At 53.6% G+C, this 14,606-nt stretch overlaps 6 protein-coding genes across 6 annotated transcripts; 2 read left to right on the top strand and 4 right to left on the bottom strand.

Annotated features, from left to right (window-relative positions):
• Window positions 1-1,591: 1,591 nt before the first annotated feature.
• Window positions 1,592-3,220, top strand: J4E92_002410 (uncharacterized protein; the record flags this gene model as incomplete). The annotated part of the gene is made up of 3 exons (XM_051493814.1): window positions 1,592-2,236; window positions 2,290-2,427; window positions 2,480-3,220. The coding sequence occupies 3 exons, from the start codon at window positions 1,592-1,594 to the stop codon at window positions 3,218-3,220; spliced, it is 1,524 nt and encodes a 507-aa protein (XP_051355493.1).
• An 812-nt stretch (window positions 3,221-4,032) lies between these two features.
• Window positions 4,033-5,149, bottom strand: J4E92_002409 (uncharacterized protein; the record flags this gene model as incomplete). The annotated part of the gene is made up of 2 exons (XM_051493813.1): window positions 4,033-4,918; window positions 4,974-5,149. 2 exons carry the CDS (start codon window positions 5,147-5,149, stop codon window positions 4,033-4,035), a joined length of 1,062 nt encoding a protein of 353 aa, XP_051355492.1.
• Window positions 5,150-5,769: 620 nt separating this feature from the next.
• Window positions 5,770-7,832, bottom strand: J4E92_002408 (uncharacterized protein; the record flags this gene model as incomplete). Its single annotated transcript, XM_051493812.1, has 3 exons — window positions 5,770-6,991; window positions 7,037-7,449; window positions 7,503-7,832. The coding sequence occupies 3 exons, from the start codon at window positions 7,830-7,832 to the stop codon at window positions 5,770-5,772; spliced, it is 1,965 nt and encodes a 654-aa protein (XP_051355491.1).
• A 446-nt stretch (window positions 7,833-8,278) lies between these two features.
• Window positions 8,279-9,562, bottom strand: J4E92_002407 (uncharacterized protein; the record flags this gene model as incomplete). The annotated part of the gene is made up of 1 exon (XM_051493811.1): window positions 8,279-9,562. One exon carries the CDS (start codon window positions 9,560-9,562, stop codon window positions 8,279-8,281), a length of 1,284 nt encoding a protein of 427 aa, XP_051355490.1.
• Window positions 9,563-9,996: 434 nt separating this feature from the next.
• Window positions 9,997-11,971, top strand: J4E92_002406 (uncharacterized protein; the record flags this gene model as incomplete). Its single annotated transcript, XM_051493810.1, has 3 exons — window positions 9,997-10,172; window positions 10,219-11,751; window positions 11,806-11,971. The coding sequence occupies 3 exons, from the start codon at window positions 9,997-9,999 to the stop codon at window positions 11,969-11,971; spliced, it is 1,875 nt and encodes a 624-aa protein (XP_051355489.1).
• Window positions 11,972-12,269: 298 nt separating this feature from the next.
• KU70 (ATP-dependent DNA helicase II subunit 1) lies at window positions 12,270-14,301 on the bottom strand (the record flags this gene model as incomplete). The annotated part of the gene is made up of 2 exons (XM_051493809.1): window positions 12,270-14,183; window positions 14,236-14,301. The coding sequence occupies 2 exons, from the start codon at window positions 14,299-14,301 to the stop codon at window positions 12,270-12,272; spliced, it is 1,980 nt and encodes a 659-aa protein (XP_051355488.1).
• Between the last annotated feature and the right edge of the window lie 305 nt (window positions 14,302-14,606).

Below are 14,606 nucleotides of genomic sequence, written 5' to 3'. Positions count from 1 at the left end.
GAGCACAACTGTGACAAGAACGGTTGTCCTGGAGCGAAGGCGGCTTGGGCATTCGGTACGTTGGCTTTCTGTAGAACAGAGAGAGAGAGTGAAATGTATTGGTGGCTTGTGTGTCAATGGTGGAGCCTCATCGGCATGCAACACTAGTAATTCCAGCGTATCGTCGGTCGACGTACTACAGGTCAGAGGACTCTCGAGCAGCGACACGAATCATTCTACCTAGCATTTTATGGGCAAACAATGGAAGAACCACCGAAAGTGATCAAGACATGGCAACAGGACCTGGCCATTGATCTTACAAACTACCACTATGCTGTAACGCTGGTGTCTGCTTCAGCTCAACAAATTATCGCACGCGTCAGCCAACCACTGGTAAGAGTGTAAATGGTTGCTCCACTCAAGTCTGCTCGCTTTGTTGACGCTCAAGGTTGCTGACCACGTTCGCTGAAATGCCCAATCCTGGAAAGTGTTGGTTAGGCATCCTCTCACGTGATTCACTCACCACGAGTCACCAGCGTACTCACCAGCGCTTCCTTTCCTCTATATATACAGGGGCATACTCCTTCGTACATAGAACAACCACATGTGTGGGTAATGCGTCTTTGCGCGTTGGTCGCAGTTCCTTCCTAAATACGAAATAAGTGGAGAGGTTTCGCAAAGCCTTGCCAAATGGAGAGGCGACCACGTGCTGTAGGATCCTCCAGGATGAAAGCGCGTGTCGCAATGGCGGACCATATAACATCGCAGTCTTACTCTGCAGCTTCTGTTGAGACAGACGCTGTACGCTTCCCACAGTCATCGATGACATGTGGCATGACTATCGACGCATGTACTAAAATTTCCGTCAATAGGTGACCAGTCGCAGACATTACGCCGGCTTCCCAACTTCATTTGCCGTGGTTCTCTCCCTTCGCCCTCGACCGATATCGCCATACGCCAGAACATCAAGCAAGCGACTAAGTTGTCGATTTCTAGAGTCCCGTCGTGATTCTGTCTCCTTTATTGCGTTGGACCGTTCGCCGCTTATAACCTTGGAAGGTTCGCTTAGAGCGATTGAAGCCGTGCACCGGACTGCACCGCATCGCGGGGTCGCCCCGGGATAGCGTTCGGCTCGTGTTTTGGATTTAGGACTATCGCGAGTTTTAGGCACACGCGAGGAATGCATAGTCCATACTTTGTTGGAAGAGAAGTTGTTCCATTCCAGTAAAGACGCGCGCCTGCTGGGCCGAGGAAGCGCCCGGAAAGCAACGAGCTCTTCGAACCCCTCATCACTTTCCGTCACTTTGGCACGAGCATGCCAGGAGAAGCACATGCGGGAAGGGCTGCAAAGCTTAGAAGCCAGCCGGTGATAGCGCTGACACCGCCACTATTGATTGGCCAACACCGTTGAATACGGGGTGCCTCTTGGCCATCGCCTCTAGCGGCCGCGTCTGCGGGCGGTGCGTGGTGTGCGCCCTTCACTGTCCTCGCCCCTAGCAGCCCAGTCCATACCGGAAAAACAGGAGACGGAACTACACATCAGCCATCTTGTGCCATATCTCATCGCATCCTCCCAGGTCTCAACAGTGGTGGTCCCACAGGTAGTCTCACAATGCCAAAGCGATCGGCTGGCTGCTTCGAGTGCAGGAAAAGAAAGGTTCGATGCGACGAGACCAAACCAGAGTGCAATACCTGCGTGAGGCGCGGAACAAAATGCCCTGGCTATCGGCCAGCACAGGCTTTTATTCTCCACAATTTCGATGCACACGGAGAAAAGCCATCCCTGATCAAGGAGGATGAGAATCGCTACAAGTACGCCAGTCAAGCTTCGTCAAGCTCACAAAACGACGCAACTTTCTCAAGCAAGGCCATCGTACGCAGAGAAGATGCGCAAATGGAGCCTGAGGATGCGCCCCTGCCCAAGCAGGTCAGCGCAGTTGCCGCCGACAGAATACAGCATCTGGGAACCTTCATTGCCCTGTATTTGCCCAGAGCTGAGGGTCCGGCGTTGCCGCCCCCTTCAGCCCTGATGCTTGGCCTACCTACTATGCCCGCGAATAGCCCGGTACTCATGGCTGCAATTGATGCTCTCTCTGCAGCGCAACTGGCGGTGAACAACAGAAATCATCCGCTAATCCATCGCTCCAGGTCGCTATATGGCACAGCCCTGAGTCAGATGTTGCGCGCAATACAAGATCCAGTGACAGCACTCAAAGACGAAACACTGCTATCAACGTATATGCTCACGCTTTACGAGGTACAAGCGATCTCATCCAATGCTCTTGCTATCAGGTCTAACCGCTCGCATAGGTTTTCGTAGGTGTTACACAAGGTCATGGCTTTTTCTACCATGTCCAGGGACTTCTACATCTTCTCAAGCAGCGTGGGCCAGCTTCATTCGAGAGTCGATTGAGCATGCAAATTTTCCACGCCATACGGTACAATTCGGTATGAGGAATCGTATTGTCGTATGCTGTACAGCCTCGCTAATGCCTGCTAGCTGAGTATCGGCTACCACATGCGAAAGGCCTCAATGCTAGACAGCACGGAATGGTTATCAGTGACTGCCAAAGCGGCAAAAGTGGATCCGTACGTGGCTCTGAACGACATCTGCATACACATCCCACGACTCCTGGAGCGCACGGACAAGGCCACCAGACCAGAATGTCCAAAGGAGGAGATTGATTCTCTCATTGAGGATTCGCAACAAGTCGCTAGCCGTGCTTTTGAGTGGCTCTCAACCTTTGAAAGACACGGTCCGCGATACGACACGGTAGACGTTGCCTTCATGGATGGCTTCCTGGATATTTGCGCAGACCGCGTATTCGATCCCGTCTTCTACTTCCACTACTTTGGGGCCGGCATTTGCTACCTTATCTACTGGATGAGCATGTTGATCTTGCAAGGCAACACATTCAAGTTGCTCCGGCAGCATCGACAACTCGATATGAAGCAATTGTACATGTGGGACCGCCAGCTCAGCAGCTATGCAGATTCGATATGTCGAAGCGTGCCGTACAATTGTCGGCCCGTCACTGGTTACACTGCAAAATTCGGATCGTTGACACCGCTTATGGTTGCGAGAAAATACTACGAGATGAAGGGAGCACAGACCGAAGCAGGATGGTGCGCAAAAGTTTACATGGGCGCGAGAGTACCGGAGCTCTACCAAGCGCCCATCGCATTAGAACCTTTCGAGAATGTCAAGAAGACCGTGCAGGGCAACCCGCGGTATATTTGAAGGGTTCCGTGTAGACTATGACGAAATAAATAACGGCATCGCAGTTTTCTTCCTGTTACACTTGACAGAACTCTCCTTAATGACTCCGTTTGCAAGGTGTAGCTACTTTAACATGCGCATGTTACACTAAGTCTACAGCGTGGATCGTTTCGACGGAAGCTTGGGTGGTGCCACCACTTCTCCATTGGCGAGTACCTCAAATGGGCCAACTCACAAGTATCGTCATGTTCTCATCATAGTTTGCAGATTAGGGGTGGGCAAACTACCTGTAGTCACTCAGAGGTGATCAACTATGACTTTCGTGTTCCTTCATATCACGCGACGCAGTGAAGACATCTTACACTCATACGGCGACTCATACCTGATTGTAGAAGCTGCCTTCAATATTCTCCGCCGTCTCACTCAGAGGATATTTTGTCTACATTTGCTTATCGTGATGCGCAGAAACCCATGTACAACAGTCAGCACCCGTTAAAGCGTCTATCCCCAAAGATAGCAATGACTTGTTACCTTTTGGAAGATAGTCTACCTAAGGGTCAACGGCATATATAATGCAAGCTACAGTCATATAGAAGCCGTTTGCCATCAAGTTCAAGCATGCAAGTCAAGGGAGCACAACGGCAAAGAGTGATTCAGTTGGACAAAGCGACTGCGAAGACTGAATTGGCCTATGGTTTACACGAAATGACATGTGCTGTAGATATACATCTCCGGATATGCAAATGTCACACCTGTTCCTGTGCGATGCACGGTTTGAGTACTTTCCATTTGTAACATTGACTCAACATCTATGCAGTTGGTCGTATGCTAACCTAGGCCTGTACCTCCGTAACCAACTTGCCCGTGTTGCCACCCTGGAAAAGCATCATCCAAGTTTTGGGCACATCCTCAAACTTAGTCTTAACCACTGTCTCCGTTTCGGGTCCAACCTTGAGCTTGCCCTCCTTGACTCCCTTGATCAACTCCTGGATATACTGACCAGCCTTGCCCGATTCAATAGCATCGATAACAATGAAGCCTCTGACCTCAATGCGATTGCTGATAATCTCGAACCAGTTCTTGACGCCGCTGTCGCCCATGGAGTTGTACGTTGCGACGGCGCCGCACGCAGCGATGCGTCCGTGGCGCTTCATACGACCCAGCATGAGCGACAAGATGTCGCCGCCAACATTGTCAAAGTAGACTTCTACGTAACCCTCCGTGGCTTTCTTAAGGTCAGCCTCGAAAGACGCGGCTTTGTAGTCGACGCAAACATCTGCGCCCAGACTCTCGACCCAGCGGCACTTCTTCTCACCACCGGCAATGCCGATGACGCGTTTACATCCAAGAACGTGCTTGGCGAGTTGCACAACCATGGAGCCGGTAGCTCCCGCAGCTCCGGAAACGACGACCGTGTCGGAGGAAGAGGCGCGCGCGATGTCAATGAGGCCGTAGTACGCGGTCAGGCCTGTTCCGCCGAGTGCACCAATGAAGTGCGTGGGGCGGATGCCGGCGCTCTCGTCGGCTTGTATGGGGCGAACGGCTTTGTTGGATATAACGGCATATTCTGTCCAGCCGAAGTCGCCCATGACGAGTTGACCCTTGGGCAGGCTATCGGTGCTGGATTCGACAATCTCGGCAATGGCGAAGGAACGCATTACTCCACCTTGCTTCACCGGCTCCACGTAGAGGCGCTCAGGGTCCATGTCTTTCTGGATCCTGTAGACACAAGTCAGTCGTGTTCTACGGGATTTTTTTGTGTAGTCAAACTCACCATCCTCTTTGTGCGGGGTCATTGGAGAAGTAGAGTACTTTGATGAGGACTTGATCAGCGGTTGGGCTTGGGAGGTCAATGGTTTGGAGCGAAAAGGTCGCGTCGTTGCCCTCAATGACGGGGTCGTTGAGTGGTGGGTTGGCAAGAACCCACTGGCGAGTTTGTTGGCCCGGCATCTTTCTTTATGTTATGAAATAGTGTTCTGTATGCAATTGGGTAGGTGATGTGGTAGTTTGCTGTCGAAATTGTTGATGATTGAAGAGAGCATGTACAGCGAGTACGAGATGCGGTCACCCTTTTAAGTACAACAGGAGCTAAACAGTCTCGAAGCTGCGGTGGGGTCTACTAGATCTTCCACGTTGATCCTGGACAACTTAAGCCCAGACGTAAGAGCATGTAAGGACTTGCTAGCTCTACTTAGTACTTGGCATAGAGTCGATTCGAGCTAATGTAGAGATGTTTACGGTGAACCTCGGCTTCTGGTGGTATCCAGTTTTCGCCCACTCTTGCGCGTAACGTGTCCATTGCGTGTAACAGTAGTCTTTCCGCTTTTCGTCCGACATGTTTTAGATGAAGAATTACTGAATCGGAATAGTGATTGAGAAACGCATGCTTAGTGACGCGCTGTTCTGGTCATTGAAGGGATAGCGGGGTAGCTTCAAGTTCCCAGCAGCAAGTACGCATGTAGCAGGGGGGGTATCGATACATGACTCGCATATGGTGTATCGTCTTAGATGGCATTGCGATACAGATCTGTCTGTGATTTTTTGTCTAGAGAAGCACCGTAGGCTGCTTTCTACCACTTGCCACCCTTGCCCTTCTTCTTGTTTTTCCCCTTCTCAGCGCCACCCTTCTTCTCCTGAGCGGCTGGTGTTCCCTTGTCGTCTGCCACGACTCCACCCTGGGTAAGGCCTTCCATTCTCTTCTTTCCTTTCTTGCCCTTTGGACGGTAGTAGCTCCTATCACGCATAGGGAGCCATCTTTCGGGGTCCATCTTCTTACCCTCGACATAGTCCTTTGGCATTCTCGACTTGCGCAACCTCTTCGCTCTGGCTGGCGCCTCCTTGGCTGGTGCAAGGCTACGTTTCCGGGATTCAGTTCCAAGATTGACCGACGTGAGGCTACCGAGTGGGACGCCTGCATTTTCAAGTTCAACGGCATTCACGTCGGATACCAGTCGGTTGGCTTCTGGTAAATAAGACAAAAGATCCGCAGGTATTGACGATGGATCTGTGATACTGTATGCGGCTACGAGACCAGCAATAGACGCTCGATCTTCGTTGTCCTGGTTGTACAAGCCCTTGAAGATCTCTCCTGCAGATCTAACGTTCTCTGGATTATGAGTATCAAGGAGGGCGGTACCGGCAGCAACCATGAGAGACTTTGATGGGGCCTCTGTTTTCGACTTGTGAGGCTTCCGCCAGTATTCGGCTGCTTTTGCTAGCTCGTTCTTTGACGCGCCGGGCCGGCCTTGTTGTGCGTAAAGGGAGACGAGTGCGGCAATCAGCCCTGGTGCGAACCGTACGTCGAGATCGGACGCCGAGGCACTCTGTTCCAAACGCTTGAAAAAGGATTCTAGGAGATGTGTTGCCGCAGCGTAGTTGTTGGTGATGACGTATAAGTGTGTTATAGTTAGTATTAGACCCACATCATTCGGTCTCTTTTCCAGCAATGGTACTATTTCCCTCAGCGCAGTCTTCTCGGTGTCTGCGTTCCTGGCGTGGGCTGCTGCGTTGAGCACCGCCGCCATATTGATGGCAGGGGACAGGGACGGAGCAGGCGATGCAGAGATGACTTTCTCGGTGGACGATGCGACGCCAGCGACCTTTTGCGATAGCAGGGCCATGACATATTCGTCTTGTCGCAGGATGTTGGACTGGTAGGAGAAGTGCTGGTCGGTGACGGGGGGCTGCGGCGATGCGTGGAACAGACGATGTGAAAGGTACGGGTTCGAGTGCTGCTTCGAGGCGGCGATGGTGTTGACCTGGGCGATGTAGCGGGTTGAGAGCTCCTTGATGCTGCTGTTGTCAGTGTTGGTTCTGAGCCGGGCATGATCGTCTTACTCAGCGAAGGGGATCTTGGTGGCCAGCTCCTCTGCTTCATCCGTCTTGCCCAATTGCGTGAGCACATAGACCTGCTGCACGGTAATTGGCAGCAACTCGGCCTTCTTCTCTTCCTCGCTGAGGTCCGAGAGAGCATTGCACAGGTCCTTGGCGCGCTTCAGACACACTTGGGCCTGGCCAAATTCATTGCGAGAGATGCTGCCGCATGCTGCGTTGAAGGCAGTCTCGAAGACGTCGAGGTCCTCACGTGTGGGCTGCTTCTTCTGGGCAAGCTCGCCTTGGCCTGTCCACTCGAGCTGTGCATCGACGGCGCCCGCATTGATGCGGATATCGTACTCTTCGGTTTGCACGTTCTGGTCGGCGAGGTCCCGGTAGATCTTGGTGGCGTGCGCGAAGTTCTCTGAGCGGTATGCCTGGCGTGTCTGTGTCAGCGATGTCTGCGGCCCCGCTGCCGTCGAGTACATACGGCCTGGGCAAGCATGTGCTTCATCCCCCGGCCGGCGTCTGGCCCTGCCGCTGCGGCTACCTGGGCAGCCCTGGCTGCATTGCCAGTCTTGTAGAGGGCGTATGCGTACTCGAACCGCGCCTTCTCCTGCAGCTCGTGTGCACCCTCAAACACTTGCAATGAATCCGCGTAGCGGTCCAGGTGGAGCAGCGCTACTGCTTTGGTGTGCTGCGCATCCAAATCACCCTTGGACCTGCCCAGCGCTGCATTGGCGGCCGTGAGCACTTCGTCGTGGTCGGCGATGGTGGCTTGCGCAAGCAGCGACGAGAGGGATTTGGTTGATGCGGCCATGGTCGATTCGCGCTTTATCCTCGGTCCATCGGGCAGCGGCGCAGATGTTGAAGCGACAGCGATGGGCGCTGGTGTGCTCGCGGGGGGTCTGGTCTGCGGAGGCCTTAGTGAAGGTACGCGGGGATCTGAGGTGGCATGGTGCAAGCTCGCCTAAGACACGACCCTTGCAAGTTCCACTGCCTTGGTATTCTAAGGCTGTATGTACTCAATGGCCACACCAACCAACACCGCCTCGTCGCATGTTTGGAGCTATTTCGATGGCTCGGTTCCTTGTGCAAAAGTGTCAAGTCATCTCATTTGGTACATGCAATCTAAATAAACGCTTTCCATGTTTCCAGCGGTGAACATAGCCCAGTGTATGCGAAAACGCCATTGAAAAGACACGCCATCCGACAATGCTTTCAGAGACCACCCTGGATAAACAAACGCCATCGCTATGTGATCAATCAGTTTACATCCTCGAATTCATCCTCTTCGCTTTCATCGCCGCCGTTGGATGCGGCTGGGGTTGCTGCTGCTGGTGTGGCAGCCGCAGAAGGAGTTGGAGCGGCGGACGATTCCAGCTTGACACGCTTCGCTTCCGGTAGAGCACTGGGCGTGCCCACATCGACATCTTCAAACTCGTCCTCGTCGTCATCCTCGTCGTCGTCGTCGTCGTCCTCCTGCTCCTTCCTGCGGCGCTCGGCTTCGATCTGGGCGAAGACTGCATCAAGGTTCTGATTGGTGCCCATTGTATCCCCTGCCTCCGTCTTGATACTGGCATTGTCGATCCCGTCCGCCTCTTGCTTCACAGTGGTCGTATTCCCTGCCGCATCTTTGATGACAGTTGATTTTGTATGCCAAGTGGGAAGCTGGTTCTGCATGGATATCTTCTCTTGACGAGCCCGGTCTGCCGCTCGCTGCTTCTCGTTTTGCTCTGCGCTCGAGCCTATCTGCACATTGATCTTCTCTGGGCCTGTGTCAATGCCTTTGACGGCGGTTGGGCGTGAGGCCGTCGTCTCGATAACCTCGACCTGCGTACCAGGGTCGACATTCCTATCTCGAGGAAGCTCGATCCTTTCGCTGATAATGTCTGGCGGTTCCAACGCTGGAAGGTTGCCCATGTCCTGAATCTTCGACATCATCTCGATCAGCGGGCCAAACAGCTTATTGAACTTGGCTGGGGTGTCGTCGACGTCGTCCGCTTGAATATCTTGGTCGATCTCGTCTAATCGGAATCCGCATCTCGCGCAGATGAAGCCGCTGTCGTCTGGCCCAGGGTTCGTATCGGGGTGATCAAGCGCCTGCATGGTCGTGTATGTGGATTTGCATCTCAGGCATTTGAACTCGGGTTTCTCGGTAGTGGGTTTCGCGTCCCTCTTGATGCCCTCATCAATCTTGTGAATCTTGTACTTGACAGAGTCGACGGCGCGGCGCCAGTCAATGTAAAAGAACTCTCTGCTTGATGCCTTGTTTGCACCCTGGCGCAGGACATGCTGAGTGTAGGATGAACACAGCCCTGCCTCCCGAAGCTTACCCGCAACCTTGCTGACATGTTTCGAGTTCTTGCCTGCGTCGAGGATAATGGTCATGTCGGCCACGGGCAGCGCGCCGTGATAGCAGAGCGCGTCCATAATGACGATGTGCTCGGTCTCGTAGAACATACGGACGACTGTCCTGAGCAACTGCTTCACGGCTTGTACGGGATCCCCTCCGCTCTTCTCCACGGGGTCCTTCATTGCCGCGCCCATGATTGCGGTGGTGCAGGCACGGAATCGGGTTCAGCTCGGATGACGGCCGGAAAGGTGCGTGGGGGACGGACGGCTTTATTCCCATGCGCCAGCCCAAGTTGCAGACGGGACACTCGGTTTGCAACGGTCTTATGTGGATCGGGAAGGGCGCATCGTTCTCTAGCTTGTGCGATGTGCGTGCGCCGGGGGGGCTGACGAGACAGTGGGTGGTTGAGTCGAAGCGAAGGTGAAATGTTGTAAGAGTCCAGGCAGGCACGCGCGATGGAACTACCCAGGTACGCATGCGGCAGTAAGCGGTGACGCAGGCGGTGAGGCGTGCGTGCCGAGTCCACCCAAATTTAGTGCCAATCACTTCGCTGAAACTTCCACACCAACTTACCTATGACCCGCAGCTTGCTCTTCCGGACAAAGCTGCTCACTCGTCTTCAGCGGCCATGTCGGACAACGAAGGACCCCGCCGCGACCATGATTCGTCGAGCCGCGACCAACGCGACAAGAAGCGCAAATGGGCCGACAAAGACCGCAGAAATGCTTCGCGGGGAGGTGGTGGACGGCACCAGCATGGAAGCCGTCCGAATAAGAAAAGAAATATGGGGCGTAAGGAACATCAGTGAGCCGTTGCCCATCTGCTCCGCGCCCGTCTCTAACTAAGCAAGCTCTACCCAACTAGACCGACGGGACCGCAATGCCGAACAACAAGCCAAGTATAAGGAGCAAGAGGAAAAGGGCGAGGACCGGCCCGCCCTGCCTGCGGCGTTCCCTGCAGAGGAAGTCGAGGCAGAAGAGCGCAGGCCGAAGCGCAAAGTTGCAGTTATGATCGGCTACTCAGGTACCGGCTACAAGGGCATGCAGATCGACTACAAGCAAAAGACCATTGAAGGAGACCTCTTCAACGCTTTTGTCGCCGCTGGCGCCATATCCAAGGCAAACGCATCCGACCCCAAGAAATCCTCCCTCGTTCGTTGCGCGCGTACCGACAAGGGTGTCCATGCAGCAGGCAACATTGTGTCGTTGAAGTTGATCATCGAAGAGGAAGATATCGTGGACAAGATCAACAGCCATCTCCCCGAGCAGATCAGGGTGTGGGGCATCCAGCGAACCATTGGCTCCTTCAGCTGTTACCAGGCGTGCGACTCACGGTGGTACGAATACTTGATCCCGACCCACTCGTTCCTCCCGCCGCATCCTTCGAGCTACCTAGGGAAAAAATTGGAGGAGTTTGCGGAGGCGGAGAACGATGTGGAGGGATACCGCGAGCGACAGGCTGAGGTAGCCGACTTCTGGCCTGAGACGGAAGAGAAGCACATCAAGCCCATTCTGGACTCGCTAGACGATTCGATACGATCCCTCGTACAAGAAGCGCTTTACAACGTTGAAGCGATCGATGCACCGCCTGGACAAGATCGTATAGTCGATGCATCGATTGATCATCAGACCAAGCAAGAGAAGCCTACGGACGTCGAAGCGGCGGAGCAAACTGCAAAGCCAGACGAAGGTGGGCTCGACACAAGCGGAAACCCACCAGACGAGGTCAAGCAGGTCATCGACACGATACAACAAGCTGAACCCAGCATCACTCTCGACAGCTCCACTGACGGTTCTCGTCCCCTCCCTGAAGGCGTAGTCAACCAATCGGTCCTCGAGGAAGCCATCAAAACTCTGAAGAAGGCATACCTGGACGTCAAGAAAGCATATCGCATATCTCCCGAGCGACAAGCGCGTGTACAAGCCGCACTTGACAAGTACCTTGGAACCCACCGCTACCACAACTACACCGTGCACAAGAAGTACAATGACAAGTCCGCCCAGCGCTACATCAAGAGCTTCAAAGTCGCACCCAAGCCCATCATTATCAACGATACAGAATGGTTGAGCTTAAAGGTACACGGCCAGAGCTTCATGATGCACCAGATCCGCAAAATGGTTGGCATGGCCGCCCTGACAGTACGATGCGGTACCGATCCTGAAATCATGGACAAGAGTTTCGGTAACGAAGTTGTCCGGATACCCAAGGCCCCCGGCCTGGGCTTATTACTCGAGAGGCCGGTGTTCGACTCGTACAACGCAAAGTCTGCTAAGCAACACGGACGCGAGACGATTGACTTTGACAAGTACAACGACAAGATTGAAGACTTCAAGGAGAAGGAGATTTACCAGCGTATCTTCCGCGAAGAGGCAGAAGGCAACCAGTGAGTTCCTTTCTGGATTCCACGACACCGGACATGAACGCTAACAAGCTCTAGATTCAACACCTTCTTCACACATCTGGATAATTACAAGGACCCACAGTTCCTTTACCTGACCTCTGGTGGTATCGAAGCCACCAAGAGGAAGCGAGAAGACAAATCCACGCAACAAAAATACGAGGAGGATTCGGAGGATGAGAACGCGAGTGGTGGGGAGGGTTGAGCTACAGCGTGATTGCTAGAAGGCTATTAAGCTCCATGGCCATGGGCAAGGTTGGGAGTCGCTTTCGACCCTCTTCTTATGCATAACATACGCGTCATGAAGAATTTCCCCAATGACATTATGAGAAGAACACAAGATTTCACACATGCAGAGATTGCATACCCGTGGTACAAGTCTGTGAAGATTACTGTATCATATCCGTGCAATTCAGTCTGAACTCGATTGGCGGGACAACGCGAGCGAAGCATGACACCGAAACGCCTCGCTTGATCATCACACATCCTTCGATTAGAAGGCCTCATAAACCCTTGCCGTCGAGATATTCCTGCACCCTCTCCAAAAGCTCAGCCTTCTTACCCCCAGTACTCTGACCCCTTGCGCCAAGCCACTGCTTCAGTACGGCTACCGTTTGCTTGCTAATCTTTCCACCATTATTCAGGTCGGCCATTTGCTGGTCAGTCATTGCTTCTTCCTCGTCTCCACTTTCGGCTTTGACTTTTGACTCTTTTTTTACCCTTTTGGGCACTGGCTTGTCGTCACGGTCTGCGCCGCCGCCAGGGCGTTTCTTTGCCGTGGGTTTAGCGCGGTGGGCAAGTGCAGACTTATGTTGCTGCTCGTATGCTGCTTGAAATTCTCTACCGTAGTCTTCAATGTACTCGCCACAGCGCTTGTCGATTTGTTTGTAGCGAGGAATCGTTTTGTCATCAGGCTGGAGTGGGAGTTCTTCTTCCAGGGCTAGCGCTTGTAAGATGCGGTAGAACCATTGCAGGTCTGGATTGGGATACTTGGATGGGTCGTAGACACCTTTGGGCAGTTGCAATTGCTCAATGATGAGGCGCATCTTGTCTGTCAGCGCATCCGTGGTTTTGAGGGGCTGCTCTGGTGGCGTTGGGAACTGGCGGATGTCGTCCGCGAAAGGCAGGGGTACAAGCCAAAGGCCCGGTGGTGTCAACTGGTCGCCTTCCTCATTGAGCCTCTCTTCACCGGGTATAAGAGCGGCAAGTGTAGGTGCAGCGTTGCGACGTGGAATGAACCATACCAAGCCCATCTTTTGGGACTTGAGTAGCTTTTGCTGTAAAGCCGAGAAGACACGAGTGGAGCCAATGTAGTCTGCGTCGGAAGGGTAGATGAATGTTGATTTGTTCGTGTTGGCCCATAGTGGGACGCTGGAGAAAGGCTTGAAGCCAATGATTCGGATCACAGGCTCCCCAAAACATTGTCTTATCTGTGTAATCTCTTCGGGCGTAAAGGTGATTGCATCGCCGCCAAACTTGTACGCCTTGCGCATCTCCGTCTTCTCCATGGCCCGCGCCGAATCGCCTGCCAGTTGTTGTGTTGACGAAGTCGCTATCTGTGGCTTTTCACCTCCAACCCAAACGTAGCACGACTTGACATGTTCCTGGCGCTTGATGAGAATATATCCTTTCACCCCGATGCGAAGATCAGGACCGAGCTCCATGGGCAGCGAGAACAGAGCGCGACGGGGTGTGGCTTTGGAATTGATGGAGGATATGAGCTGCTTGAGGAGCGAAATGCCTTCGCCGCTCTTCGCAACTTTGGTGGTCGACGGTAAAGTAACGGGGGCTTCGGGATCGGATGGTGATGTGGGATATACAAGATCATCGAAGAAGCGCGATCGGTCAAAGGTATGATCTGGCTGTGAGATGGGGAACAGGTCAATGGTGCAGCCGAGGTCATACAAATCACGTGCTCGGGTGACTGCCGTGTCCTTGTCTGCCTTGACTTTGATCGGATAGTCGTTGTCCGTCACCACGAACAGGCGTCTTGACGAGAAGTTGGGCGCCTTTGTAGTGAAGATCTGGTTTGCACAGAACAGTACCGTTGCTATGCTGGCACCGTCCCTGGCAGGCTTCAATATCTCTTCGGCCTCGTCTTCGTTTTCGACCATATCCCTGAGCCTCTTGACGTCCTGAGCGGACGGGACGTCAAGGTCTGCAAGGAGGTAGCAGTTTTGAAACGTGTTGTCACCGTCCTTCAAGTCCGTCTTCTCGGTACCGAAAAGCAGTATGCCCATCATGTCGTTTGGGTTCGAGATGATGCGCTGCTGCATCAGCTGGTAGGCGCATTTCAACGCAGCAGACGTGGGGGAGTCGCGCTCGGCTTTCTTGTCTTCCGACTTGGGCGGTGGCTCAAGCATGGAAGGACTGACGTCGATTGCGAAGAGAACGGCGTCTTTGATAGTCTTGTAGCTCTACATGCTGTCAGCGACGCTTGCCAATGCCAAAGCTGGAACGCGAGCGTACAGAGTCGTCAATCTCCTCCTCTTCGTCTTCTTCTTCACGTGGTCGATTGTCCTGTGGAGCCGCCATGATGCCCGTCGCGTTCAGCTCGAGTGAGGTTTACTTGCTGTGTTGTCGAATTGCAGCTCAGCTGGGCGATGGCACCGGTGGCATTGAAGGCCGTCAAGCACAGGCCGGTGCAACGCGGGACAGTAGCCTAGGCAGCAGAGCGGAACGCGCGCGCTAGCTCCAACACGTCGGCACGTGTCTGCGAGGCTGCTGTGGGGCGGGCCCTAGCGTCCGATCGCCAGCCACGATCGTCATCAACGGCCAACAAGACTGCTGCCATTGGCCAGAGCTTTCTCCGACTTGCTCTTCCGAGCATTATTCACGCT

Source organism: Alternaria infectoria (genome assembly GCF_024043175.1).
Source record: "Alternaria infectoria strain BMP 0036 chromosome Unknown scaffold_3, whole genome shotgun sequence".
Classification (NCBI taxonomy): domain Eukaryota; kingdom Fungi; phylum Ascomycota; class Dothideomycetes; order Pleosporales; family Pleosporaceae; genus Alternaria; species Alternaria infectoria.
Note: the sequence above shows the minus strand (reverse complement) of the source record. Positions and strands in the feature narration are given on the sequence as shown.